Genomic DNA, 12,039 nt, shown 5'->3' with positions numbered 1-12,039 from the left:
CATACATACATACATACATACATGCATACATACATGCATACATACATACATGCATACATACATGCATACATACAAGGTATCCCCGCTTAAAAGTGAATGCATTAGAACACAGGATACTGCGATAGTTACCATGAAAGAAACTCTCATATTGGCTTTCGGCTCACTCTCGTTTACATCGCCATCGCCGTGACTGCCAGATCACGTAATTTCTGCCTTCCTGGCGTTGTAAATCGTAGATGCCTGGACGCTGGAGAAAACAGTGAAATAATTAGGAGCGACAGAAGCAATATTAATACCAGAAATTAATATTTATCCTCATTTGATAGTAGATGCTGCGTTAGAATTATTTTTAATATGCCCAATGGTCTTTTAGCAGCACCAGTGCCTATTTGAGATTCTATACGTATCGCTAGCAGAGGTATCACTGCTACCTCCAGCGTCTGGGCATCCACCGTTGATAATACTAGAGGAGGTTGAAATAACGTGATGTGCTAGTCTCAGCGGTGGTATTGGGGGAGGATTTATCTCCCCGCTATCGATATAAACAAGAGTGCTTATATACACCGAAAGCCAATATGAGAATTTCCCTCGTGGTAATGGTCGCAGTATGCTGTGACATCCGCTTATAAGTGTGGATAAGTATTAACTTTTAGTATTAAAACTGCTTCTGTGACTAATAATCGCACACACACACACAGACACATACACACACAAACACACACACACACATGCACACAAACACTCACAGAGATACACACACACACACACACACACACACACACACACACACACACACACACACACTTTTAACAATTAGCGCTATTTAAAATGTCGTTTTGATTTTCTTCAGTTTGATTTGGCTTGCGAAAGGGAATGGTTGAAAAATATTGCGGTGTCAGCAATGTTTGCAGGATTTCTTGTTGGAAATATACTTTTTGGTACACTCTCAGACTCGTAAGTATATAATCTTTACTTTCTCTAAGAACGCTGGTTATAATAAAATGGAATTCCAACAACACTATAACAGTCACTAGCGTAGCAAGGGGCTGATGGAAATAGGGGCGGTCCGCCCCGGGCGGCATTTTTAAGGAGGCAGCACTTTTCATCCTGTCGTAGGCTATAGCTGTTGACAATGTGTCTTTCGTGGGATCCAGAGGCGGCAAACGAAAATGTAGCCCGGGCGGCACACACTCTAGCCACGCTAGTGATAACTTTTTAATGTAATAATGAAATATCTAACAAATTTACAATTAAAAAGTTGACAGAAACTGTATAAAGTCCTTATAAATATAATTATATGACGGACGTCGAGTAATAAATACACTGACAAGACGCCAACCAGGTGCACTATGTGTATTGTCTGAACAATGATAGATGTATGGTTTGTGAACATTTAACTAGATTGCAAGTCAGATTGTGGGTCAGTATGGCATCCAATAGCTGTAAATATATCTTTAACTAAATAACTGATTTTGAAGTTCAAATCTTACATTTTACTAACAATATAATGATCAATTCAAAATGCTAATATCATTATAATAATTATTAAGGTGGCGAACAGGCAAAAATCGTTAGCAAGCCGTGCAAAATACTTCGCGGCATTTCGTCTGTCCTTTCGTCTGTCCTTTCGTCTGTCCTTTCGTCCTGAGCTCAAATTCCACCGAGAACCACTTCATATTTCATCCTTTTCAGATCGATAAAATAAGTACAAGTTCAGCACTAGGGCCAATGTAATTGGATTCCCGTGTTGAGTCATTCCATCTGTTGAACACAGAGTTCTGCGTTGACCGTTTGGTTCCGTTAAAGCAATTCGTAATAGATAATCCCTTCCCAGACCTACCATGCGCACAACATCGTTTTACGCGGATGAAGATCTTGTTTCACGCGCGATGTCGCTTGTTTTCCGGGGCTAAGCCATTCTTTACGCTGCTTCATATTGATGTACAGGCACCATTTTTCGTTGCCAGTAATGATTCAGTAAAGAAATCGTTGCTTGTGTCCATGAGTTGAGCGGTGACGAGCAAGCAAACCAGCGGAGATTGTGGCTCGTTGATTTTTGTTGTAGTCACATAAAGCATGCGGAACCCATGCTCCATACTTCTGAACCTTTCCCATCGAGTAAAGATACTTTTCTATAGCAGCATGGGTGCATTCCATTTTCTCTGCCAGTTTCCTTGTCGTTTGACGAGAATTTTCGTGCAAAAGTTGGTTTAATCGATCTTAATCGAACTCAACTGGATGGCCAGAACGAGGTGCGTCTTTGAGGTCAAAATTTCCATTTTTGAACTATCGCCAAAAAGAAAACAAAACACACACACGCACACACTCATTAAGTCAACGAACAACACCGACTATCTATGCTTGAAGTTAGTTATATTTAAGAGACGCTTGTCAAGTTTCTGTTGTCAACTGGATGACTTCCCTTTTCAACTCTGCTAACCTTGGGTTTTGACATTCCGTCAATATGAGAAAATGCCAACGAACCTGTTGCTTCACTGGTACTTATTTATTGGTCCCTAAAAGATGAAAGGTAAAGTCGACCTCGGCGGAATTTGAACTCAGATGATAAATCCGAAAGAAATGCTGTTAAGACATAATTTTTCAACATAACTGAAGTCTAAATCATCAAAATATATGAGAAAACAAAGTCGAAATGAGTGAAATATCTATCTGCTCCATTTCGCTGAATTTCTTTCACATTAAATTCCAGCCAAATCATAACCTGTACATCTAAGTTATTTGTAGAAAATTTCACTAAAAATACCCGAAATTCCTCTCACCACCCTCCTTGTATCTCTATACCCACTTTTGCATTGTTTTCGGCACAACCCTCGTATATACACATATACAGATGTGTGTGTGTGTGTGTGTGTGTGTGATGAGAGATAAAAGTGAGAGAGCGACAACGAAAAGCAATCGAACAAGCGAGCGAGAGAGAGAAGAGAGCGAGAGAGAGAAGAGAGCGAGAGAGAGAAGAGAGCGAGAGAGAGAAGAGAGCGAGAGAGAGAGTGAAAGAGATGGAGAGAAGGCCAGAGAGAGAAAACTGGGTGTTTTATGAAGTGGCATGTAAGGAATTCGATTTCTAACAGAATTTTAAATAATAAATTTTTTTTTAAAAACCCTGAAACAATAATTCGTCACTATAATTTTATTTTTGGCAGATTTGGCCGATTTAAGATGTTCTGTGTCGCGAATGCACTCAGCATATTGTGCGGTTTAATTAAAATATACTCACCAAATATTATAGTCTTTTTCGTTATCTACATTCTTGAAGGTTTCGGAGTTGCTGGCACGTATCTAATTTTATTCACCATCTGTAAGTATTTGAAAATTCTATAGATACCAACTTTTGATTTTTAACACTTACATGCATGTCTTTGTTGCATCATAATTTGGGCTTCTGTGGTGTATGCTCTATCATTTTTTTTTTTAGTGTGTAGAAATGTGCTTGTATGATAGTCTGTTATATCTTGTTGCGGTCGCTTGTTTTTAATGTGTAATTGATTGCTTTGTAGCCTATGGTCAGCCCTAATTATAAAATATATCTATGATCAATGACACTCAGCCCACGAATATTTCATATTGTAGGAGCATCAAATATGTCCTTTATTATGTAATATTTTCTTTAATTTGTATATTGTACACTTCCCAGATATCTGTGTTTGGTTGAATTCTCTTATTATTTCTGTGACTGTATCTAACAGGATATCGTTCTTAATTTTTACCTGTTGAAGGTTATTCTGTTGTATGTTACTAATCTCTATTTCATATACATTTCTCTGATGAATTCATCTGCTGCTTGCTTTAGTATTACGAGTTTATCATGAGGATTATACAACTTGAAGACGCTCGTTTACAAACGATGGTTGATTGTTTTTCTATAATATTTGTATCCAAATCCGGCCTTGTTTGTTGATTTAAAATACCAACACCGCAACAGAAGTAATAGCAGTTTTTCTAGAAGAAACAAAACTTATACCAAAGTGGGAGATTTCTTTCACCACTTTAGAAACAGGAGGTATCTCATTTGCGCTTTTTTCCCAGAACAAGAAAACTACAAAAACAAAAACGACTCAAAATGCACAAACATGAATAAATTCGCCTGCTTCAACTGATATTTTGTCCGATTAGGAGTAGGAATTCGTGGAAACTGGAGCATAGCAAATTTTTTCACAGAGACCAGTTGAACAAATAAAACAAAAATCAATTCACCAGCAGAGAAAAAGGGAAACGCTTTGGTCGTTAGTGTTTTTAAGTTACAGGAATCGTATTTTAGAGTCATGCTCGGATTGTGTGTGGTTAACCAAACGGAAAGCAGTGAAAATCTGTATAATCTTCTTCAACTATTGTAGCAATTTGCTAATGTTCCACTGCATAAATGAAACAGCCGGTCCCATAAACTAGAGCGTATCTAAGTAGGGAATTTGTGAGGTCGGTAAGTAGGTAGATTATATGGTCGGCGTTTTTTTTATCTCAATTACAACGTTTTTCATCTCAATTACCCCAACCTCAAATTAGTGGATTGCATGGTCGAACTAGATAGAACTCATAGACAAATATATAGATACTGTTAGAATTGACAGAATGACAATAGTAGCTGGATTCGCGAATAATTAGTAGTATTGTACAGAACAATCTTCAACAACCAATAACATGGATATTCTGAGGAAGACGATTAAAAATTGCTTGGTCAGCATATAACGATAGAGCAAAAATAGTCCAATATTTATTGTGGCACAAACTGGTAAGTATATGGTACGATTTGAACTGAGAATGCAGATAAATGTAACTCGTAATTGTAACGAATTACAGTAATTACTCTAAAAGATATGCAATAGATACATCTCATTGCAAAGATTTCATTATCTTTTGCGTAATCAAACGCTGCAAATTCTGGTGAAGTGTAACTTTGATTGAACCGATGGTTGAAAACTGAGTTCAAATTCCGCCGAGGCCGACTTTGCCTTTCATCCTTTCGGTGTCGATAAAATAAAAACCAGGTGAACATTGGGATTAATGCAATCAACGCGTCCCCTTCCCCTAAAATTGCTGGCCTTGTGACAAAAATTGAAGCCCCTATTTGTATTTGTAATATATTATATTAAGACGTTTTAGCTTGATGCCTTTTTCTATATTACAGTGCAAGAATGTGTCACCCAAAACTACAGATCGCGTTTGAATTACCTCATGCATGGAACCTATGGTCTTGGAGCAATGATTCTCGCTGGTGTGGCATATGTATTTCCTAAATGGCAACATCTGTTATACGCTACAATTATTCCACATATTTTAATTTTCATTGTAGCATTTAAGTAAGTAAAGTTGTGCATTCTGTAACGAAAATCTGAACAGATATTAAAGTTGTCCTCATACTAACACCTCATCGCAAACACACACATGTATGCATACATGACATATATAAGAGAGGGAGATTGATAGATGCATACACGTATATGAGTGTATATACGTGCATCACATCATAATATAAAGAGATGTTGTAGTGAACTTTGACTGCTCATTATTATTTTCTATGCATATTTATCGCAGAGCGTGCAACAAATTTTGGTTTTCAATTGTGTAGCACTTTTCATCTTGTCAAAATTATTCCAATATTTTCGAAACGGGACGAAGAGAAATTCTAGATATGGACTTCAAAGTTTGGAACAAGACTAGAAGTTTCGTGGAGGGGGGTGGTATATCGATTACGTCCACTTCAGTGCTTAAATAGTACATATTTTATCGGCCCCGAAGAACGAAAGGCAAAGTCGACTGAATTTGAACTCAGAACGGGAAAACGGACAAAATTCCGCTAGGCTTTCTTTTCCCGATCTGCTAATGAGAAAATAATAATAATAATAATAATAAAATTCCATTCATTTACAATGTGAACCGGATCGATTCATACGTGTTCTTTATTAATTTAAGGAATCGTGTAAGATCCTCCTTATTTATGTCCCAAAATGTGAAGCAGTCCCCCAGGAATCTTTTCCAGTTTCCCATAGATAGGAAAATTAATTCCAGGCAAGGTGTAATTTTTTTTCCAGGAATCCCTTTACAGCACAGAGAGACAGTAAACCTACAAGCTACCAAGTTATAGATCCACATTTCTGTACTAATTAAATTACTTTGTTTGAGCCTAAATTGCATGAAACTATTATCAGTTCAAATTTATTATTGCATAATTTCATTTTTCACTTCTAAAACATTTCAACGTTATCTCACTGTCTATCAATGATCTTATTTGGCAGATACCTTCCTGAATCTCCAAGATGGCTTCTTAATAAAGGGAGATTTACAAAAGCTGAAAAGGCATTTGAGAAGATAGCTAGAACAAATAAGAAAAGTGCTGAGATTGCGGTAAAACTTATTCAGAAACTTCAAACAGAAAGGGAATCCAAATTGCAGACCGAAGTTGTCGAAAATATAAATCTTGGAAGTAAGAAAATACATAAGACGTACACAGCAATTGATTTGTTAAAGAAACCTCGAAGAGCGATGATTTCTGTGAATATTTGGTTTAACTGGTAAATCTTTTATCATGTTCAAGATTAAATAATAAATATTTATCAATATGTTCTATGCTCAGTAGGCGGCGAGTTTAGCGGCGTTTCATCCGTCTTTACGTTCTGAGTTCAAATTCCGTCGAGTTCGAATTTTCCTTTCATTCTTAATGCGACGAGTTGGCGGGATCGTTAGCATACAAAACAAAATGCTTAGCGGCGTTTCGTCTGTCTTTTCATTCTTAGTTCAAATCCACTAAAGTCGATCTTACATCCTTTTTGGATCAATAAAATAAGTACCAGTTGAACACTGGGGTCGATGTGAAATTAGAAATCAATATATCCTATACTAAGTAAGGTAACGAGCTGGTAGAGTCGTTAGTGCGGCGGACAAAATGCTTACGGAATGCATTCGGTCTTTACGTTCGGAGTTCAAATTCCGCCGAAGTCGACTTGGCCTCCCATCCTTTCTTCACCCAAAAAACAAGTACGAGTTTGAACTCTGGGATCGATGTAATCGACTTCCCCTCTCCCAAAATCTTGCTTTTTCATATTTTCAACCATACCAATACCTTGATGACAAGCTATATATATATATATATATATATATATATATATATAAGCAATGTTAATTCTCTAAATGAAGTATTAACAGTAACTGCACGATAAAGTGTAGTATATTGCCACTTAAGTGTGGCTGACCCCTAGGGGTGGATGTTACTGTTGCTTTTAGCCCCAGGAGGACATCTCCTCCAGCTGGCTTATCGACACACGACTGTGTCCTGTTTGCCAAGGGAAGTTATCCCTCTCACCTCGATCAGCAGCACGAACGTATCCGGATTTCAGGGTTATTTCCCTTCGTCGGCGTTCGACAGCTGATGACCTTGGTGAGAGAGACAAAAACCTGGCAAATTTATATCTTCTTTTCCAGTGAAATTCTTCACTGATATTGAAAAGGTGAAAACAAGCAATGTTAATTCTCTAAATGAAGTATTAACAGTAACTGCACGATAAAGTGTAGTATATTGCCACTTAAGTGTGGCTGACCCCTAGGGGTGGATGTTACTGTTGCGTTTAGTAAGCAATATTCTAAACGTACTCCTTTTATCTTTTTACAGGTTGGTCAACAGTATGATTTACTTCGGCGTGACACTAAATTCTGTTGATATGTCTGGCAATCGCTATATAAACTTCTTGGTGATGTCAGCAGTAGAAATTCCAGCTAATATTCTTGGATGTATAACCTTTAAATGGTTTGGACATCGTAAGCCGCTTTGTTTCTTCATGGTATTTGGTGGAATTAACTGTATTGTCTCAAACTTTGTACCAAAAGGTAAGAATTTTGTTACATCAAATATTTGTAACTGGTCATTGTTAAATAAATAAATGTTAAGCATACATACGAATGAATGTCATTGGCTAATATCATTATATAATTCTCTGTTTGATTGTTTACTGTTTTAGTGCATATACATTGTTTCTACTAGTCTTCAAGCTAATTCGCCTCCTCCGTTTATTGAACAGTTTACGTTGCAGAGGAATGTGACATGCAAAAGTTATAATACAAAAATTAAGCGTTCTTATTTTCACACTATACATTTTTCTTTTCAGGAAACTTTTGGTTTCCACTGATATTAGCTGTCCTTGGGAAGTTAGGCGCAACGGCATCATTTGATGGTGTTTATCTGACATCAGCAGAAATATTTCCAACAGCAGTACGGTAGGTATAATATCTGATAGTTTGTAGAAGGACTTTCTCTCAACAGACACCCACAACGCCCGGTTTGGGAATCGAAACCGCGATCCTATTACCGTGAGCCCACTGTCCTAACCACTGGGCCATTGCACCTCCCAGAGCAGGAGCACTCCGTCGGTTACGACGACGAAGGTCCCAGCTGATACGATCAACGGAACAGCCTGCTCGTGAAATTAATGTGCAAGTGGCTGAGCACTCCACAGACATATGTACCCTTAACGTAGTTCTCGGGGATATTCAGCGTGACACAGAGTGTGACAAGGCCGGCCCTTTGAAATACAGGTACTGCTCATTTTTGCCAGCTGAGTGAACTGGAGCAACGTGAAATAAAGTGTCTTGCTTAAGGACACAACGCCTCGCCGGGAATTGAACTCACGACCTTACAATCGTTTTTTTTCTGTCGCGTTGGTATCTGAATCAGGAAACATTTCCTGATCGCCATATCACCATTTTTGTTTCACCGGAAGATAATAGTTAAATCACAGTTAAGTGTGATCATATATTTTAATAACGCATATGTAGAAGTAACAATATTTTATGTGATTGAAATAGATGTATTTGGACGATATAGAGAGTTTGTACTCATCTGTTTTATATTTTAAGATGGCTTCTCTCAAAAATAATTTTAGCTGATTACCATATACATACAACGTCGTTCCATCAAGATTTATGACATTATAATTGTGTTGGACTTCAACGATTCGTTATTAATTGAGCTCTTTATTGCTGTGGATATATCCTCATATTTATTCACCAGTGTGATATATAGATGCATATCTCTATATTCAAGTAAAATGTATTTACTTTCTTTTATATTTCAGAAACGGTGGCATTGGAGCAGCTTCATCATTTGCTCGAGTTGGTGGTATCATTTCAGCACCGATGCTTGGGCTTGCTATATACGGTTCTTGGATACCGCTAAGCATCTATGGAGTCTTTGGAATTGTTGCTGGTTTGCTGGTCCTTTTACTTCCTGAAACGAAGGATGCTTGTTTACTTCAAACACTTGAAGATATGGATAATTTGTAGATTTGTAGAAAATCTTTTGCGGCATTTTCAAGTTTAATGTAAACAAACGTGAAATGTCGAAACATTTGATATCACATTTACGTCAATATATTGCTTTAGTTTAGATATTTGCTAATTATTCATTACATTTATTTTTTATTATTACAAATGTACAAATCTCAGACTTTCAATAAAGGAATAAATATACGACGAGCTGACTGGCAACATTGGGAAGCGATTAAGTTCTGTAACAGAATCCTTTCGAATGGAACGGGCGCCAAGACAGTGGAATATAAGAACTCGATTTGATTTATGTTCTCAAATATTTTCAGTGTCATAAATTACCTGTGTGCTTCATAGTTGAGTATATCTTCGAAATATTTGACTCTCTGTCAGTCGTTAGTTACATGGTAACGAAGGTGATTGTTTACTAGTGTTGTTGTTGTTGTTATTGTTGTTGTCGTCGTCGGTGGTGGTGGTGGTAGTGAGGGTGATGGTGAGGGTGGTGATGAGGGTATAACCGAAGATATAACAACCGGCAATCATTTCTTCATTTGAGTGTAGGTAATCCTGAAGAACATTATCCAATATTTTCTTGTCCTTTTTGCTGAGATAGAAGAGTAAAACAAGAGGGAAACATGGCTGCTATTTCTTGTAGGTCGCCTGGACACATAGGTGTTCTTGGCGTTGGACATAATGTAATATTACGCACGGCAGTTGACAAATTGCGAACCACACGCCTTTTGGCTACAGAAATCACTATTGCATTCACAAAGATTCTTGTAGAGTAAGATTTAAGATTCTGTGAAGGTTTAAAATCTTAGAGAATGTCTTGCATGTGGCGTCGTGTTTTGATATCGAGAATGAACATTTTACAGATGTTTTTAGAAGTATGTACGCAAAAAATACAAGAAGCGTGAGATTTTTAGGATGGTAACATAGCTTACAGAATTATTTTGGCGATAGAGTGGCGTAAATTCAATAGAGCCATGCCGTTCTGCGTACACATAACCAGGTACACGATCAGAGGCAAGAGTACGCAAAATCTCTGCGTCAATAATAATGTAAAACTTAACGGAGAGCAGAGGCTCACACTTAGTTGGGAACATATCCCAACTAAGTGTGAGCCATCATCTTAAACCTCGACAGTGGATCAGATCGAAGAAGTGAGTATTGTTACTTTACAGCTGTTGACACGGACAAAGGTTATAACAGTTTTTAGTCATATTTTGTTTCAAAATGTTTCTTTCGCATGCTTTGCTCTCAAAAACTATAGTCCTCCAACAAACTTAAAGCTAGCTAAACTTACAAGCCTTACTTTGCTTCAAACCACGAATAAAGTTGCATAGACTACTAACCAGATGAATGTATATGCAACAGCTACCTGCGTTGGACTCATTTAAATCAAATGAGGCGTTTAGTAACAGTGTCGTAAATGTCATCCCGGATATATATATACACACACACAAACTAACATTTGCGGTTTATAAGCGTCGAAACGTGCATTGTACGACACTAATAAAATGATATTTTTTTCGAACGCAGAATTGCCGTAAGAACACCAGACATACTAGGTAAATTACCCAGTATCTCTGCTATTCTAACAGCAATTCTGCGTTCGAAATAAATATCGTCCTATTTGTATCCTATCGTACAATGTGTGTGTGTGTGTGTGTGTGTGTGTGTGTGTGTGGATAAATATAGACAGATAGATAGGTAGATAAATGGGTATGTGTGGGTGTATAAAAGTATGTATGTGCGTGCGTGTGTTTGACTTTGTATTTATCCCTACAACTGCTTGACAACCGGTGTTGATTTTGTTTACGTCTCCTATAGAATAAGTACCGGATTTAAGAAAAAATAAGTACTGAGTAAAGATTGTTTACCAACATAACATGGCAGTCCTGGTTTAGGACGAATGTTGCTGTAATTTAGCCCCAGGAGACATTGTCTCCAGCTGGCCATACGACACGATCTGTATCCTTATATTTTCGAACAAGGGAATCTAGCACCCCAACTCAGCCCAAAACAATATCTGTGTATCACGATTTCTGGGTTATTTCCCTTCATCAGCACAGAATAATTGTTCGGCTAGAGGTGGCGCTGCCAAATTCCCTTCGAAATATATAGTTTCTGCACCTATATATATATATATATATATATATATATATATATATATATATATATATATATATATATATACAGGTACAGACGTGTGTAATAAGAAGCTTACTTTCCAACGACATGATTCCAGATTCAGTTCCAATGCGTGATACCGTGGGCAAAGTGTCTTCTACTATAGCCTCGATCCGACCAAAGGCCAGCGTGCTAACGATTTTGCTAGTTCGTCGCCATCGGAAGAAATATTCAAAAACTAAGAGAGAAACCGGTATGGCAAATACGAAACAATAATTAAAATGATTACGGCACTAATGAAATTGTAGAAACTCTTCATGGATATCAGAAATTAAATTCTGATTTTAAAGGACAAATTCCACCTTCATTCATTTGGGTCATCTAAATTACAAAGAATGAAATTATTAAAAGCAACTATAATACCTTTTAGAAATTTCCTGTGTTTTTCTTTGTTTCTTGAACATTTTTCTTGTGCATGTCTGTTTCTTTGTTACATTCAACATTGAGTAGTTAGTTTGATATATGGAGAGATTAATTAATGCTTTCTTAGCTTGCGCTTCCGGATGTTAGTGAATCCAAATTGTCTCTAGTTCCAACTTTGGGCCAAAGGATCTATTATAAAGATGAATCTTTTTCAAC

At 37.2% G+C, this 12,039-nt stretch overlaps 1 protein-coding gene across 1 annotated transcript in view; it reads left to right on the top strand.

The window, feature by feature from the left end:
* The window catches only part of LOC106880855 (organic cation transporter protein), a 16,208-nt gene extending 5,159 nt beyond the window's left edge, over positions 1-11,049 (top strand). The window contains exons 3-9 of the mRNA XM_089361931.1: positions 851-954; positions 3,162-3,316; positions 5,141-5,312; positions 6,249-6,524; positions 7,619-7,833; positions 8,112-8,220; positions 9,078-11,049. Coding sequence (XP_089218057.1) covers positions 851-954; positions 3,162-3,316; positions 5,141-5,312; positions 6,249-6,524; positions 7,619-7,833; positions 8,112-8,220; positions 9,078-9,285 — 1,239 coding nt within the window. The 3' untranslated portion in view covers positions 9,286-11,049. The remainder of the gene's footprint in view (positions 1-850; positions 955-3,161; positions 3,317-5,140; positions 5,313-6,248; positions 6,525-7,618; positions 7,834-8,111; positions 8,221-9,077) is intronic.
* Positions 11,050-12,039: the final 990 nt, after the last annotated feature.

Source organism: Octopus bimaculoides, chromosome 13 (assembly GCF_046866305.1).
Source record: "Octopus bimaculoides isolate indiv1 chromosome 13, ASM4686630v1, whole genome shotgun sequence".
In the NCBI taxonomy this organism is placed as follows: Eukaryota; Metazoa; Mollusca; class Cephalopoda; order Octopoda; family Octopodidae; genus Octopus; species Octopus bimaculoides.
This window is presented reverse-complemented; position numbering and strand designations above follow the sequence as displayed.